Source organism: Paroedura picta, chromosome 1 (genome assembly GCF_049243985.1).
Source record: "Paroedura picta isolate Pp20150507F chromosome 1, Ppicta_v3.0, whole genome shotgun sequence".
Lineage (NCBI taxonomy): Eukaryota > Metazoa > Chordata > Lepidosauria > Squamata > Gekkonidae > Paroedura > Paroedura picta.
In genome coordinates, this window is record NC_135369.1 from 150,190,066 (window position 1) to 150,208,430 (window position 18,365).

General features: G+C 43.1%; 1 protein-coding gene across 41 annotated transcripts in view; it reads left to right on the plus strand.

Annotated features, from left to right (window-relative positions):
- Nucleotides 1–18,365, plus strand: part of DST (dystonin) — a 404,883-nt gene that overhangs the window by 295,670 nt on the left and 90,848 nt on the right. For all 41 annotated transcript variants that reach the window (XM_077308292.1, XM_077308223.1, XM_077308177.1 and 38 more), the window contains 6 exons: nucleotides 1,356–1,424; nucleotides 1,682–1,917; nucleotides 2,242–2,371; nucleotides 4,146–4,345; nucleotides 5,311–5,806; nucleotides 6,150–7,624. In XM_077308292.1, coding sequence (XP_077164407.1) covers nucleotides 1,356–1,424; nucleotides 1,682–1,917; nucleotides 2,242–2,371; nucleotides 4,146–4,345; nucleotides 5,311–5,806; nucleotides 6,150–7,624 — 2,606 coding nt within the window. The remainder of the gene's footprint in view (nucleotides 1–1,355; nucleotides 1,425–1,681; nucleotides 1,918–2,241; nucleotides 2,372–4,145; nucleotides 4,346–5,310; nucleotides 5,807–6,149; nucleotides 7,625–18,365) is intronic.

Here is an 18,365-nt window from a genome sequence, read left to right on the forward strand (position 1 = left end):
TTAGCTATAGGTCATAGTGGTTAATTTTTTAGAATTTGCTTCTTTGCTTTCCGGCATCTACAGCCGTCGACAACCCATACCCTGAGCTCCAGCTGCTCCTGTGAAAAGCGGCAGCTGAAAAAGTTCCAGTAAGCCTCTAGTCATGGTATTTTCATTCTAGGTTTGTTCTCATTGATAAAGATGGGGGCTGTAGACGCATCCTTATTTTGAGGAAATTAAATACATTTTTGAAGGTGTCTAAATTTAGAATAATCTCTCTTTCATCTGTCATTGAATACTAACTCATGGTATGCTGTGCTGGACCTTAAAGATGGCTATTTTCCTATATGGGGCTGCACTGAAGATGGAAGATGAAAATAGAGTTACATTTACCTGTAACTGTTGTTCATCTACAACTTCTATACAGACAGGCATTCCTTCCCTCTTGCCACACTGTGAGCTATCATATATAATTACATTTTCCCATACTGCTGGGGCACTGAAGGGTAGACCCATGGGTCATTCTGGGAGTTTTCTCGTGGCAGTCTGACAAGAACTGAGGAGAAAGGGAGGGGTGCCCTCATCTTGAGCATGTGATGGTTTAGGCAGGATAAAGCCATCAGGGCTCTGGAGAGTAGTGGCACTCCCTTGGATCTCTACAAGTTAGAAAAATCCTTTTTACAGCCGACCTGCACACAGGTACAGTCCTGTTGTATGTCTGCACAGAAGATGTCAATGAACAACAATTACAGGTAGATGCAATCCTGTTTTTATTTTCTGTTCAGCAAAATACAAAACCCCTATATGAGACAACTCTGGGTCTTGTGCCAATGTTTTCTTGCAAAAGGCTTCTGCTTTAGGGGCCTAACCCTCAAATAACTGCAAAACAAGAAGTTGGGTTCCCCCAAAGGAATCTTTATATATAGAGGGAGCTGCTCTAATACCTGAAATAAGCAAGGGAATATGAATTAGGTTATGAAGATGCGCTTCCCCCTTCTCCCCACTTTCACAGTTGATCTTTTGAAAATAATAATTGAAATTGGAAAAATAGGTGGAAGGAAATGGTTTGCCTTTGCAGTATCCTTCTAGAATTTCTGTAGGTTAGCATAAGTAATTTCCCATTTGTAGCATATTTGATCAAGCCTAAGGATCAGATTTTGATTGAGTTTTTACTAAGATTTATTTACTTAACTAAGATATACAAATTAATGTACTAATTACTTGTAAATAAAAAGATAATTACATGTTTCAGTGGAAATATGCACACAAGTGAAAAATGCTTTTAGATATGTTAGAAATACTTAAATGCTAATAATGTCCAGATAGATGGAATTTTATGTTATATGAGTACTGCAATTCACGTTTATCTTTTCCAGCCGTCAGTGGAACACTGTTAAATGGTGAAGGAGGTACTACAGGTAATCATGGGTTCCTGACAAATAAGGGTGAGTAGTAGCTAGCAATGGCACAATATTCTTTTTCAAGTCCTTGTGCAAAGGTTTCCCTCCTCCTTCTACTAATAGTCTGGTGACTGTTCCTAACCCACCTTCATTTTGTGTTTTGATCGATGATGTAAGTGACTATAATGAATTCATTGTGGCTATTATTTCATGCAGGTCTTTGTGTTTTTAACATACAATATTTGTAGCTTGCCAGATGTTGAGTAAAAAGTTTGAACTTACTTCTACTTCTTCCCTCTCAGAACTGGCCAGTGTTCAAGAGGATATGTCAGTTGTAAGCCATAACTATGATGATTTGGGAGAGATACTGAAAGAAATAGGGTCAGAATTGGAATCCATGCTTTTGAATATGCAGAACATCCAAGAAGAATCAAATTCAATGATGGAGTGGTTACAGAAAATGGATACGGATGCAGCAAAATGGGAAGCTGTTCTCCTAGATGGTGAAGCCGTTAAGGAACAAGTGGAGCAACATAAGGTGCCTTTTGTCTCTTTCTGTGTTATAAACTATCAATTAAGGATAATCAATTTTTAAGCAGATCTTCCTGTTCAAATTAACGTCTATTTAATAATGTATGAGACTGAACTACCATCTATTTGTCCTCCATGGTTTCCATATATTGGTCCTTTGTGTAACATTTTCATGGAAACCTCATAAGCATGCCTATCAGGGGTACATCATTTATATCGGAGTTGAATTTGTCTAGCTTCCTTCAAAAGGAAGCTATCTCCATGAGCACCCCTTCTGTCAAGTGTGCTAATTGTATGTGTTCTTAAGCCCTAACATGTTCTTTCTTGGTAGCTATTTGAAACAGAGTTGAAACAGAATGAGAATAAACTGCAAGAGCTCAAAGACAGAGTCACAGAGTTGCTGGAGAAGAACCCAGATTCTCCCGAGGCATCCAAATGGAAACAGATGTTGGATAAAATAGGTATTACGCTGTGCTTGCCATAGGCATCAGACTGGGCTGGAAATCAATGTTTTATTCATTTAATCCTTTCATCCAGGGGTAGTCAACCTGTGGTCCTCCAGATGTTCATGAACTACTTCTCCTGAGCCCCGGCCAGTGTTTTCTGGAGGAACATCTGGAGGACCACAGGTTGACTACCCCTACTTTCAGCCACAACTTGCTTCTCTTTTACCCCCAGCAATCCTGTACTGTCTTTCCAGCACTAACTGCACTGCCACATGCCAAAGTGCTATTTTGGTGCACTCCTATTCATGTTAGAGCTTTGGGCCACAACCCGGCACATATCTGTTCATTTCTTTTAAAATTGCATTGGTATCCTGACTTACTTCAGAAAGTTTAAGGCTCCATTTCAGTGGCATTTCAGCTGCCTAAAAATGTTCAGAGCTACAGTCCTATGCTGCATTACTGTTTCAAAAGAACATCGTTTAATTCATTTTAATAATTGTAATTCTGCTGCTGGAAGAGACATATTAATTTTTTGAAGTGCTTAAGCCAGTCAGTGGCAACAATATCATGAAACTGACATGGGATTGTCAGTTCTTCATATTCTTTTCTATGCCATGATGCATTTCTATCAGTAAGGCTGTTCTTTATACCAGGGGTAGTCAATCTGTGGTCCTCCAGATGTCCATGGACTACAATTCCCATGAGCCCCTGCCAGCAAACGCTGGCAGGGGCTCATGGGAATTGTAATCCATTAACATCTGGAGAACCACAGGTTGACTACCCCTGCTTTATACTACCTTAATTTTTTTTTGCCAAACTTGAGAAAAAAATCATGTTTGAACAATGAGTTTGTAAACCGGTTTCTCCTAGTTCTTCTGGGCATTATGGTGCCTCGAATGAAATGCTGGTTGGCAAGCCATCACTGCCCATAGTGGTCATTCATATAATGAGAACTGTGGCACTTGGAAGATGGCAAAGATATAATGACAGAAGAAAACAGTAAGAAAATTAAGGAAAACTCCCAGGGTCCTATAAATCTGAAACAGTATTCTTAACAAGAATTAGATTTATTTTTTTGCTGTAAGAAAACATGGATCAGATCAGTTGTTCATGTAGTCCAACATCCTGTTGTCTGCACTGTCACTATGTGAAAGGCGACATGGAGGGCTAAGAGTCCCCCAGAGGTAGACTGCCTCTATACAAGGAGGTTTTGTTTAGCTATTGATGTACCTGTCCTTTATCAGTTTGTCTAATCCCATTTGAAAGCTATCAAAGCCTGCAGCTCACCAGCGGTGGTGAATTGCTCAGGTTATTTATGAACTATGTGGAGGAATACTTAGAGAATCTATTGTGGATCAATATTTTAATTAATTTCATCTGTTTTTCTTTGATTTGTACCCTGCCCTTCCTGGTACACCCAAAGAAAAAAAGGAATAAAAATGTTAACCCCCAAAATTAAAGCAGGGACCCCAAAATGTTAAAAAAATATAAATGTGCAGCTTACTGTTATGAATGCAATGTGTAAATAGTTAAATGTGCTCAAATATTTATTATTTATTTATTCCAAATAACTTGTAGTAGGATGTATTCCCTGTGGACCGTCACCTTTACCTTATAGGTAAATTGCAGATGGAAAAGCCTTATAGATCATGGTTTATATAGGCCACACAAAATCGACTGCTGGTTTAGAAGACCTGGTCTGTATTCATGTAATGTGTCTTTTAAAAAGTTCTCTCTCCCTCTCTTTCCCTCTCCCTCCCCCCCCCCCCCTCTCTCTCTCTCGGCATAGATTCCAAATGGAAAGAACTCAGCCAGGTAGCAACTGATAGGCAGAAGAAACTGGAAGAATCATCAAATTATATGACCCAGTTTCAGACTGCAGAATCTCAGCTGAAACAGTGGCTGGTGGAAAAGGAGTTAATGGTCAGTGTGCTGGGACCGCTGTCAATTGATCCCAACATGTTAAATACGCAAAAGCAGCAAGTTCAGGTGAGCATTAGATCCTCCTGGGTATTATTTCAAAGAATAGTACTTGAGTTTCCTTTACTCACAAGGTACAGTCAGCAGAAGTTTGCTATACCAATTTATCAGTAAGAGTCAAAACAAATTTAGTTTGTTCTTTTGAGAAATAAAGCGTTCATAATGAATACGTAGGGACCGAGGAATGTTTTCTAAAACATATTGTATGGATCATATTGTCATGATATATTTATTTAATGGCACTGTTACTTGTTCACAGTTGAAATTCCTTTTTAAACATTTCTTAACATGAGTTTCAGTGCCACTGATTCCAGAGGAAATTAACTGCACATAATGACAGCCATCCAATTCAAGTTAGGTGTGAATTACTTTAAAGTTGAAAGCAATGGAACTTGCTAATTATAGATTCAAGTTAACCTTGGTGGCATTGATTCTAAGTTGAGCTGGCTTGGATCCCCCAGAGATTTCCAAAAACAAGAAAGGATTTCCATTGACAGAATAGGACCCTCTCACTACAGTCCCAAATGCCTCCCCAACTGCTCCAAAGGAAATGGAACTACAGGAACAGCAACTGTTAGAGTTGAAGATCTGCAGCAGAAGGGGAGGTATTGGCAAAAATCATGCTTTCATCTGTGGGATCCATGCAAAAGGCACAATTCTGGTTACCCAAATGCCAAACAGACTAGGATTTTACCAGGTGCTGTGAAATCTGTGACATGATCTTTGATGGCTGTTTCACACTCAAGCAATCATCATGTGAAGTGATTAATTGTAAAAAAGTTACTCACCACTGTTTTATAACTTCATCATACATGACATTTTTCTGGAAGAGCTGAAGAAGGCACACCTTTTCCTCTAAAATCCAAGTTACAGTTCTGGTCTGGTAGTTATTTGAATGGGCAAATACTTTGTTGATAATCTGGAATATTTTTTCTGGTTATCCTTCAATTAATTTCCATCTATTTTCCCCTCAGATTCTGCTCAAAGAGTTTGATACCCGAAAACCGCAGTATGAACAGTTAACCATGGCAGGACAAGGGATTCTAAAGAGACCAGGTGAACACCCACCATCTCATGAAACTGTGAGGCAGCAGTTGGCAGCTGTGGCACAGAAATGGGATGCCTTAACAGGGCAGCTGAGTGCCCGCTGTGATCGAATTGAGCAAGCCATTGTCAAAAGCACAGAATACCAAAGCTGTCTGAAGAACCTCTCTGAGAGGTTTAGTGCCTTGGATAGTAAACTCAGCAGCAGCTTGGCTGTAAGTACAGACCCCGATGCTGTGAAGCAGCAGCTGGAAGTGGCCAGAGAATTGAAACAAGAAATAGAAGAGGAGATGCCAAACATAAATGCTGCTGAGACTCTTTGTGAAGAACTGTCGGTACTGGTGGCAGAAGATTACCTGAAAACAGAGCTTGCCAGGCAATTAGAAGGTGTCATAAAGCCCTTTAAGGAGATGGAACTAAAAGCAGGTTGGTATCCAAGTTAAATATATTTTTTTAACGGGGTTGTACCAGAGCTTGGCTGCTGCATCCTCAGACCCTAGATTATATGGAGGGGCAACAGTCCAGTTTTGTAGATGTGCCAAAGGCTTGCATCTCCAGATTTGAGGTACCTAATGAGATATAGTTGAAAATAGTTCATGCGTTTCTCAAGGGATGATACCCACAGTATGAACCCAGAATTTAATACAGTTTCTCCATGTGAGCAGAGTGTATTTCCTTGAAACCCATGTCCTTTCCTTTTCTGAACACCAGAATAATAAAAGTTGCATATAGCTGTGGATTTTTACATTTTCTTTTTGGCGCTCTACAGGCAATCACATCGAGCACCTCCAGTCAACATATGTTAGTTCTCATCAGTTCCAACAAATGTCCAAGGACTTCCAGGCCTGGCTGGACAAAAAGAAAGGGGAACAGAATCGGTCTCGCCCTATCTCCACCAAGCCGGAGTTTCTGCAATCATTAATTAATGATCAGAAAGCATTTAAAATGACTTTGTCTGAACAGATTGGTTCCTATGAAAAAATAATTGCAGAAGGTGAAAGCTTGCTCCAGAAGACTCAAGGGGCCGAGAGGGCAGAGTTGCAGTCCCAGCTGAACGCACTTAAAGGGAACTGGGATGAGATGCATAGGCAAGTTAAAGAAAATCAAGACAAGTTGAATGATTGTCTGGAAAAGGCCCTCAGATACAGGGAGCATGTAGAGACCTTGCAGCCTTGGTTAACCAACTGCCAAAGCAACCTATCTGATGTCAAGATAGGAATAGACCCTGTGGAGCTAGAGAAGTCCATTACTCAGGTGAAGGCCTGGCAGAAGGACTTGGACAAACACCAAGGAATGGTGGAACTGTTAAGCAATGCAGCAGCAACGTTGCTCAGTGCCTGTGAGACAGACAAAGACATTATTCAAGAAGAAAAGGCACTGCTGATCCAGAAAGTGGATACAGTTACAGAACAATTGCACACTAAAAAAGAGGGCCTGGAAAAGATGGCTCGGAGACTAAAAGAGTTTCAAGAATCATGCAGAGAAGTTAAAGAGCAGCTTCAGAATGCCAGAGAGCAGCTGGAAGTTCATGATACTTTGAAACCCCAGGCTTACAGCAACAAACATTTGACGCTTATGCAAACTCACCAGAAAGCACTTCAGACCTTAAAGCCTCAAGTAGACCTGGCAAAAAAGCTCTCCCAAGAACTGGTGATGGATGCTTCCGATTCATCGGGTGTTTCTGACCTCTTGTTGCAGGCAGAAACATTGGAAGAAGAGTACAGTGCCATCAGTCAGCAGGTTGAAGATAAATGTTCCTTTCTGGAAACTAAACTTCAAGGAATTGGTCATTTCCAAAACACCATCCGTGAGATGTTTTCTCAGTTTGCAGAGTTCGATGATGAGCTGGACAGCATGGCTTCTGTGGGTAGGGACCTGGTTATACTGCAGTCACAGCGAGAGGATATCCAAACATTCCTGAAGAAACTGGAAGACCTAATAAGCAATAATGAAAATGCAAACAAGACTTGTAAAGCGATGTTAGCAAGTGAAGCTGAAGCTTCTCCTGATTTGGCCGGCATAAAGAGAGACTTGGAGGCTTTAAATAAGCAATGCAATAAGTTGCTGGATAGAGCAAGAGCTAGAGAGGAACAAGTAGAGGGGACTATTAATCGAATTGAAGAGTTCTACTGTAACCTGAAGGAGTTTTCCAAGCTGCTCGAAGAAGCAGAAGAACATGAAGAATCTCAGGGTCCGGTTGGAATGGAAACGGAGATTATTAATCAACAGCTGAAAGTATTCCAGGTAAGACAGTCCTTTCTGTATTCTGTATACTGAATTGCATAACAATGGTTGAGTGGATAAAATGGAGATTAGCAACAAGAGCATCATGGGGTGAACTGCTTAAGAGTTAGACCCAAAAGGAAAGATTATTGGGTTGGGTACTGTTGCTTTCCTCTTTCCTCTAGGGCAGTGGTCCACAACCTTTTTCAGGCTGCGGACCAGCTGTGGACCGGGAGGGCGATTGCCCGGCCGTGCATGCGTGGCACTCCCTGGCCGCGCATGCGCAGCCGGGTTGTGCATGCACATTTGCGCCATGCACGGCCTCAAACACGCATGTGCGGCACTCCAGAGCCACGCATACGCATTTGCGGCCGCACTTGTGCAAATGTGCATGTGCGACCTGGCCGTGCATGCGCGCATGCGCGGGGTGCCACGCATGTCTGTTTGTGGCTGCACATGGTGCAAATGCACATGCATGGCCCAGCGCTGCCCTACAGAGGCAGCGCGGCCCTACGCGGCCCTACGGAGGCACGGCCCAATTCCAGGGCCTTCGCGGCCCGGTGGTTGGGGACCACCGCTCTAGGGGACTCAGTATATGATAGAATGTCACACATATAATAGAGGAAGAGGAAGGAAGAACACAAGGAAGTGGGATTGCCTGGGGATTTTAAGAACATTACCCACAGAATGTTATACTAAAGGCCAGACCATATGTAACAGTAGGGAACTGGTTAAAACAAAAAAAAAACATCGATTTTTCAACTGCTAGTAGCATCCAGGTTCCTTCCTCCATATTCATGGAGAGGTGACCGTGATGTTACCAAAGTTTAAGGTATCCTTTTTTTTTGGATGAATAGCATCTCCAGGATTATGTGATTGATAATGGTCAGAAAATAGCACTTGGGAAACCCATCTCTTTTCTTCACGTCATGGTCTTGATCTGAATCGTGGTTTCTATCATTCCCAGGTTTTTTAAGGGGGAGATTCGTGGATCACCTGCTGTAATGTTTAATTTATCCCTAGCTGTTGCAGCAATTGAAATTCAGGTGTCAGAGATTTCTGCAGCAGCAGTAGTGGCAACATTCAGCGGGTTTGGACACTAACCTATCTAACCTTTGAAGGGTGGAATAGCAAGCTTTTTCCCTTCACAGTTCCACTTTGGTCTTAAAGAAACATGACTTCGAAATTCCATGCAGAGGTCTAATCAACTTGATTCTTCCCCCTTTGGAAAGGAAATAAAGTGCATTCCAGCCTTCTATTACTATTAGTGTGGTTCTCCATATGGTCCAGGGGTGGGGAGGGGTATGCAATCACTTGCCCTCCTCAGCTGGGTAAACATGCAAATTGGCTCTTAGTATGGGACTTTAAAATTGTTATAGAATTTGTTCAGACTCATGGTTTGGTAACGAGTTTAGCATCAGCCCAGCATGAATATAAAAATTGTGGTTCAGCTAACTCATGATCAGTTAACTGGAGCCCTTCCCTGGATGTCTTTTTCTATGCAAATTGCATAAGTCTTAAAATGCAAGTTGATATCTTGAAAATTATGAATTGGTCATTTTGCATTTGCCCCAACAGAGGGTGCTTTCCTTCCATTTTAAACATTTGTTCCTTCCATTACATTCTCGGATAGAGCGAGAAGCTTTGTTAACAAGCAGTGTGTTCGTTAACTCATCAGACTGTGTCTTGGAACTATGTCAGTAGAAATAAATGCTCAAAAAATAGGTCATGACGTATTTATCTGGTCTGTGACAATTAAAGCCTCAGTTTTCGAATAGCATAACAAAATCTCTCCTATGGAGTGTTGGTTTTGGGGTGCTTGGAATTTACAAGCCCTTTGAGGGCTGAGACCTCAACTTCCGTGATGTGTTCTCAGCTCAGTGGCATGCAGCAATTTAGAAAATGAGAGCTGTGTCCTTTGGTCAGAGCTGTTACAGAGACTTTCTAAAGCTGCTTTAAGGCAGGGGTAGTCAACCTGTGGTCCTCCAGATGTTCATGGACTACAATTCCCATGAGCCCCTACCAGCATTTGCTGGCAGGGGCTCATGGGAATTGTAATCCATGGACATCTGGAGGACCACAGCTTGACTACCCCTGCTTTAAGGCATACGGTCTGTAATTTTGCTTGAGAAAATCCCAGCAAAGCCTTAGACTCTAGCTAGTGGACAGTGCAACAACTTGTAAGGGCACAAAAATATAAGATATATCATGGTTGTTAACAGTATTAAAGCTGGTTGAAGAACAAGATGGGCAAAAGTACTACATTATGGTTCTGCCCAAGCACCCAGGTGGACTGTGTGGATCTTTTGACCCTTCTAGGGTTCCACCATACATTCTAATGAATCTTACATGTTTGGATTGTTTATAAAATTTTCCTTTCTTGCTTACCATGTTGCCCTTCTGGGCAAGCTAATGTTGCTGTGATGTCAGAGTTCCAAAAGGATGAAGCATGTGCCAAAGAGATATTCACATATTGAGTCCTCTCTTGAACTATATAACTGGCTGATGGGGGCAGTACTGGAATACAAGCAGCCCTGAGCCATTCCCTCTGTCATGCCCCTTCAGAGTGCAGCCAGAGTCTTTCCCTAAGAGCAAACATCCCACAGCCCAAAGACACTGTACTGGCACACAGGAAGAGAGACAGATCCTGCATGGGGTAGTGTGTTAATATATAACAAATCCAGATCAAAAGCAATGATGATATGAGGTGAGTAAATGGCCATTTAAGTGTGATCTCTGACAGCTGGCACATATTCACACATTGGTGTAGTGGTTAGGAGTGTGGACTTCTAATCTGCCGAGCCGGGTTTGATTCCCCGCTTTCCACATGCAGCCAGCTGGGTGACCTTGGGCTCGCCACAGCACTGATAAAGCTGTTCTGATGGAGCAGTAATATCAGGGCTCTCTCAGCCTCACCCACCTCACAGGGTGTCTGTTGTGGGGAGAGGAAAGGGAAGGTGAATGTAAGCTGATTTTGAGAGTCCTTTGGGCAAAGAAAAGTGGCATATAAGAAACAACTATTCTTCTTCCTGGCAGTAGATATTTATTTCCCTTATTTACTTCATGTTTCAAGCTATCCATCCTGTGACAAAGGCAAGGTCAAGCAAAACTATTGGTAAGGGCCAAGAAGGCTGAGATAAGAATTTATTTCAGCAGGTTTTCCAAGAGTCCTGGACATGTATTATACCAGGGCTTGTGTGGTCAGGAGGCTACATCTAATATTGGTTCCAAGGAAAGTAGCTGAGTAAAGCAAAGAAACCTAGAGAACAATAAAGGTGAGGTCAAGGCAAAGGCACTAAGCCAGAGACGGTGCAACTCAAAAGTGTAGTTCTGGTTTCTGTCTCATAACCCAGGATCCCATCCAAGAAAACCATCTTGCAGATTTTAGTTTAATTTCTAGCGAATCCAAGATTTTCCCAGCTGCTAGAGGGGAAAGAACTTACCTTGAAATTGATATAATGGCTTAACTTTTATTCTATAATGGTTTGGTAGGGAAACACAAGCACCCTGTGTTAACCTTGTAGGCAAGAACATCCCCTTAGGCTATGCAGGGTGAAAAACCATCACTCTTGATTTCTAGACAAGACAGCAGGGAGGGCAGGATTAAAAGGGGAAGTGAGCATATTTCAGTTTTGCTAAAAGTGTGTTGATGTTTAATTTCTGTGGGTAGATCCTGGATCCCTTTCTGTGCTGGGTTCCATGGATATAGAGCCGATCTGCCTCAGTACCATTTAGATTGAGAGCTGCCAGAACTTCGGTTGTGGTGGTGAATTTTTGAGATTGTTTTCCTGCTGTCATGTTACGGATTCTAATTGTACTAGCTGCAAAGCCCATTCTTAAGAACAGGTTTTGAAAGGCCCCCCCTCCCCACCATTGCCGCGGCCGCTTTCCTGGGGCCCGGCAGGCACTTTCACTACACTTTGCGGGCCCCAGGGAAGGGAATCTTCCTCGCCTGCAAGCGGGCAAGGAGGGAGGATGGGAGGTGAAGAGGGAGGGCCAATCAGTGTGCCGCACCCTGATTGGCCCAATTATATCTCGGACAGGGAGGACAGTCTACACTCCCAGGCCCATTTCACAAATATATAAGAGGAACAATGGATAAGGATGGATTTTATACTACTGTACTGTGGGGTTTTCTATGTAACCTGCCTCAAGCCAGTTTGCTGAGAGTGGTAGAATATAAATTTAAAAATTAAATAAATAAAAGTAGGCCAACCTACAACTCAGCTACAGCTTTGCCGGTGCTGTCAAGAAAGAACAAATAGCACCAGAAAACACAGATAAACTTATTGCTGATTCCTGATACAGGTGTCATCAGACAGCTGCTTCATAACCAGAAATAAAAATAAGTTTTGTGAATAGTGTATCGTTGCTTGAAATCTTGGGGATGGGATGGGACAGGTCTTAAAGATATAAATGCAGAGGTCCCTTTCTAGTGGCTCACATCAAACTTTCTAAGCACTCTACTAGTGGCTTGTAAAGCTGTAAGGGAATGGGAAAAGACCTCCTTCATTCATCCAGTGTACTAGCTCTGGCTTTTTACTGATGACTGTGAAGAAGTAGGGCATGATAAAGAAGAGAGAAAAGATAGCCGAACTTGACTGGGCATGGAAAAGGCTATGATTAATCTCTTCTGTACCTGCTAAGACTTAGCACAATTATGCTAAATTGTATTCTGGGGTATGCTATGGTATTATGAAAGGACCTGTATTTTGAATAATCAGCTGTGCAGTTCACCGAAGTCACTGGGCTTTGAAGGTTATAAGTCTGTTTAGGATTGCACTATGCTTGTTGGCAGAGTAACTATGCTGTACTGAGCTCTCTTTTCCTTACTAATGGATGAGCAGTTAGACTATTGATTATCTTACATTTGTACCTTTCCCTTATTTAAGGGAATTCAGGACACATTCATTTTGTCTTTATAACTCTAGGCTGGGGTGAGTGACCAGCCAAGGCTGCTAGTGAGCTTGATGGCTGAAGGAAGAAGTGAACCATGCTCTTCTCCATCCTATATTAGCACTCTATTAGATTCACTACCTCCCTGCTACAAAATAGCTTTATTTTTTTAAATGTAAAACATCTTACTCAACATCCTTTCAACTGGAGATATCAGGGATTAATCTTGCATGTAAAGTATTTGCCCTTTCAGCCATAGTTCAGAAGAATGCCTCGCCCTTGTTCTAAGAGCTTTTGAAGAGAGTAGTGTAGTCCTTATTTTAACCTGTTAAAATGGTGCCCTGCGGGTTTTGGGAAATACTAGCTTAGGGGTGGTTTCTTGCCGTACTATTTGTACATTCCTGTATACGTATATAGAATAATACAAATTTTTATTTGTTCAGCCTGTACCTCTCAGAGAACTCTTGCATACCCTCTGTCTTCCTTGTGTTGAATGCATTTCCGAACCTGAACCATGTACTGGGACAGCAGAAATGCAAGCAATCCCATAGCTCTCTGTTGAAGGCCTGCAAGATTAGCCTGTTCCTTTGCCTGTATGTGATGGCAACTTGAATGGGTTTAAAAATGCTTTTGAAGATAGTTTCAGATGGCATCTCGGTTCTGAAGATACAGTTTATTTCAGAATGGGTCAAAGTGTGCTTGCTTTTTGAGTTTACAAGAAAAGAAGAGAACTTTGTGCTGTTTTTCTCCCCTGACAGTCTCATGTTAAAATCCATCAGGGACTCTTTGTACCTTTTATGCCTATTGTGAAATGGTAGCATGGGCTTCTGTTCCCAGGGTGCCTGGCCTAGTCCTCTTCAGCTTTGTTTGCCAGCATGCCATCATCTTAAAGGGTAGACTTTGCCAAGTTGGGGGGGAGAGGGGGCATTTGGTCCAGAAGTGGTGCCTACCTGTGATCTAATGATCCTAAAACTCTACCTGTTGGTATTTTGCAGGGATAGGAAGGAGTTTTAGAAAACCACCTAAAGAACCACCCTTTCGTTGTTTCCCTTCAAAGCTCTGTTTTCAGCCACGTACAGTAGCTAGCATATTGTATTTCACGTGCTTCTGTTTCATTCAGTTTCATCACTGATCTTTGTGCTTTAAAGAAACTACAGACTGAACAGATGGGGACAAAAGGAAAGTTCATTAGATGAACTTTCTCCATTTAGCAACAGTTGGCCCGTTTCCTCACAAACATTCGGGATGAACCTGAAAAACAACACCCTTTTCTTGTGAGTTCTGCCGCTCAAATATTTTAACAATCTCTTATCTTGAGAGAAGGAAAGGAGGATTCATTCATTGTCATGTAATTATGCTCCTTGAAATGTTCACAAAATATTTCTATAATAATTGCTCCCCAGAATTTTTTTTATTGAAGTGCATGGAATTTATGTCAGTTTTCATCAGTGAACGCCTCATTAAGCCTCCTCCCCGATTAGTGGATGTGGCAGTTTAAAGAGTCATTTCAGTACTTTGGTAGTGTACAGTATGTTTCAGGAGGTGCCTTCTAATTGAACTTTCTAGGAGAACTGGGCTTGGATGAATATTCCACTTGATGAGCTTGAACTAATATTTAGATTGGTTTAGATTGTTGCACAGATACTGGACTTTTGCCATGATGATAGAGCTGTCTATTCCCTGCAGCTGTAATTTATGCTCCTTTAGAATTAAATCTATAATGTATCGGTTTATCAGCTTTAATAATGTGATCTGTTTTGAAAGAGAAAACCTAAGAGGAAGAATAAGGGAATTTCCGCACAGAGCGTCAAATCATGCAGTGCCTCCATTTGCAATAGTGGGATTTTAATCACACTATTTCTCCCCTCCACATTTCAAAGCCTTCCTGCTACAGCGTCTCACCTTTTCCCCTCCTCACATGCTGCGCAAAAAGCAAAAGAGAGAGCAACACACTCTTTTGCTCACAGGCTCCTCGGACTGTGAATCAATGGAGGCAACCAATTGGAGGTTTGTTGTTCTAAATTTCTTTTAAGCTTGAAACTTACATGTGTCAGTGCGTATTTGTTGCCACGCGTGCGCATTGCCATGTAAGGTAAAGCCTCATCCCCAAAAAACCCAAACATGGCCGGCCAGCAAAGGACACGGCAGGGGAAGCAGATTCCCCCCTTCCATCAGTTCAATCTCCATTAAGTCTCTCTGTAGCATTTTTTTACTAAGTGCCTCCTTCCCTTCCTCCTTTCGGTTGTCAGGCTCATTTCCCTTAACTTATCCTCTCCTCTCCTCTCCTCTCCTCTCCTCTCCTCTCCTCTCCTCTCCTCTCCTCTCCCCTCCCCTCCCCTCTCCTCTCTTCTGTCAGGGTTCGAGGGGTCCGCTCCTCTTCTTTGCTCCGCTACGGTGTCGGCAGACGGGAAGGCAGGTCGGAATAGCACTTGAGGCAGATAGTCGACGTCTCAGAATGGAGTCCACCAGGAAACCCGGGCTGAAACTCCCGGGTTCGTGATAGTTTCTTGCACTATCCCGAACCCCACCTCCTCACTGACGCCGATCTCTCCCATTAAGTAGCTTTCCTCCCTCGCATCCCCCGCCCACCGAACCCTTAAAGGAGAAGCTCCGGCGTCTTGCATCCGTCGTTTCAATCTTGGGCGGCTCCTTGCCCGGCCAAGACCGCTCCTCACTCCTCCCCGGTCCTCCAAGCGCAAACACTGCTCCTCGTTGAGGACTCCCCCTGCCGATGACTCCCCCAGACCCGACTCTGCAGGGTTGGATAAAGGTCCCAGTGATACACCTCTCGTTGGTGAGTCCCCGGGTAGGAGCGGCGAAGTCGGAGAAACCCCGACATCTTCCCTCCCCTACCCCACTGGTCTGCCCACCAGCTCCTCAGCCGTTCCCTTCCACAATCGCTAGAACTCCTGCCTTTCCTCTCCCTCCCCGAGTACTTTTTAAGTGGGGTGCTGCCTCTGTGCCGCCATGCTGCTTCCATGCCGTCCATTCCACATTGCCCGTGCTGCTGCTGCGCCGCCGCTGCTACCCAAGGAGGAAATGTAAGGTAAATGAGGCAATAGACCCATTGTTGGGTGAAACTGGAAAAACACTGACAGAGGATAGAGAGAAAGCAGAAAGGCTCAGTACCTATTTTTCCTCTTCCACCCCCTGAAGAATATGGATCCATCTGGAGGTGGTAGTAAGCAAGACTTAGTGTCTGGCTGGTGGGTTGACTTGGATGGAGGGATTGTCAAGGCACCTGGCTGCATTGGATGAGTTCAAATCTCTTGGGCAGGATGGTGTGCCCCCAAGAGTGGTCAAAGAATTTTCTGGAGAACTTGCAGAACCTTTGTCCATCATCTTCAGGGCTTCTTGGAGGACTAGAGATTTGTCAGAAGACTGGAGGAGAGCAAATGTTATCCCACTTTTCAAAAAAGTGAGGAGAGATGATCCAGGAAACTACAGGCCAGTGAATGTGACCTCTGTCACAAGGAAGATAATGGAGAAGGTATTAAAAGGAGTGATCTGCAAACTTCTAAAAGCTAATTTGGTAATCCAGGGATGTCAACTCAGATTTGTCTCCAAAAGGTCTGGCCAGACTAACTTGGTTTTCTACTTTGATTGAGTCACAGGTTTACTAGATTGTGGAAACTCGATTGGTGTTGTTTACCTGGATTTTAGTAAGGTTCCTTATGATGTTCTTATCGGTAAACTGGAAGACTGCTGGCTAGATTTTGGATGGTTAGGTGGGTAGGGAACTGGTTAGAAAACCACCCCCAAAGAGTGGTTGTCAGTGGTGTTTCATCAGATTAGAGGGAGATGAGCAGTGGAGTGCCACAGGGCTCGGTACTGGGTCCTGTACTATTCAACATTTTTATCAATGATCTGGATTTGGGGGGGGGGGTGAAGGGATTACTCATTAAATTTGCAGGTGACACCAAATTGGGGGGGGGGGTTAGCAAACACCCCAGAAGATAAGAGTACAGTGAGATCTGAACATGCTGGAAAAATGGGCAAAGGAGAACAAGATGCAGTTCAATAAGCATACGTCACAAAAATGAGAAGTATGTGTACTGGATGGAAGCGACACTTCTGGGTAGCAGTATGTGTGAACGAGGTCTTGGGGTACTTGTGAATTGTAAGCTAAATATGAGCAGACAGCATGATGTGGTTTAAAAAAAAGGTGACTGCAGTCTTGGGCTGTATCAAAAGAATCATTACATTGAAATCACAAGATGTCATAGTCCCTCTGTATATCAGTCAAACCGCACCTGGAATACTGTGTACAATTCTAGAGGCCTCACTTTAAAACGATGTGGACAAAATCAAGAGGGTACAGAGGAGAGAACAAGGAAGATCTGGAGCCTGGGGAGCAAGTCCTATGAGGAAAGGTGAGGCACTTGGGAATATTCAGCCTGGAGATGAGGAAATTGAGAAGGACACAATTGTTGTCTTTAAGCATCTGTAAAGTTGTCACTTGGAGGAAGGCAGGGAATGATTCCTGTTGGCCTCAGAGGATAGGACCTGTAGTAATGGGTTTAAACTCTGTGCAGAAGAGTACCAGCTAGCTATCAGGAAAAATTCCACTTCAGCAGTAGAATTGGCCACCTAAGGCGGTAGTGAGCTCCTCTACACTGATGATCTTCAAGCAGCAGCTGGACAGGATGCTTTAGGCTGGTCCTGAATTGAACCCCTTTCAATTCTATGATTCTATCATTTTGAAACACTAAGATGACCATCAGCTCAAGAAGAATAGCCAGATGCAATGAAAATAATTGTTGCTCAACAGTAGCATATGCATGCTCTTAGCCACAGGACAACACAAATCCATCATTCTAAATAGCCACATTTATTGGAACTATCATTCAAATATAAAATAGCATTTTTTTTAATTGCAAGGATGCCTCTTGCAAGGATGCCTCTTGCATGAATCCAAAATATTTATTTTGTTTAAAAACAACTCCTTTTAGCAATAGAAAATAGTATCCATTGATTGCAATTGACATATCTTTAGGGCTCCTATAAATACATAGCACATAGGTACACTGGGTGGTTTTTCTACTGTATATAATGTTTGGTAAATTCTGCAAGTACAGCAGTGGTCCCTAACCTTTTTGAGGCTGGGGACCAGCAACAGCAGGGAGGGCGATTGCCCGGCCGCGCATTGCGCATGCACGGCCGAAATCACCCATGCGCGGCACTTTCGTGTATGCACGCATGTGCGCAAATGCTGCGCATGCGCGATTTTGGCTGCACATGGTGCATACGCATGTGCACGGCCTTGCTTCCCTCTCCCCCCTCCCTTCCACAGTAAGAAGCTTCCCGAGCCGCAAGCTTGCGGCCTGGGAAGTTTTTTACTGTGGGGGGGGGCAGGGAGCTGCAGCCTGGTGCCAGGGCCTTCACGGCCTTGCACCGGGCCGCGGCCCAGTGGTTGGGGACCACTAATGGTTGGGGACCATCTTCTGCTTTAGAGAATATAGAATGAAATTGGAAAGTCATGCTTATGTGGGGCTTTGTACGTTTAAAATTTTAGTTCTGGCTTCTGTCTTGTCTTAAATGCTGTTCAGAATGAGCAGTGTGCTAGACCGCTGCCCCATTTAAAAACAGAATGCTGAAGGTGATATTTGTGATACTGAGAAAGCAGATTGAGTGTGTTTCCTTATGAGACATTATTATCTGATAGACTGAACTAAAAATCTGAGACTGGTCTTCATTTCCATTGCTCCATTATTCAATTTAGCCTTTTCTTTTCCTTCATAGGAGTACTAGTGATTTTTTTAAAGGTTTTGAACCTCTCTTTTGTATGTCACTGTATATTTTTCCCATTGACAGCCCCTAAATGAACCTAATGAGCCTCTTGTGGCGCAGAGTGGTAAGGCAGCCG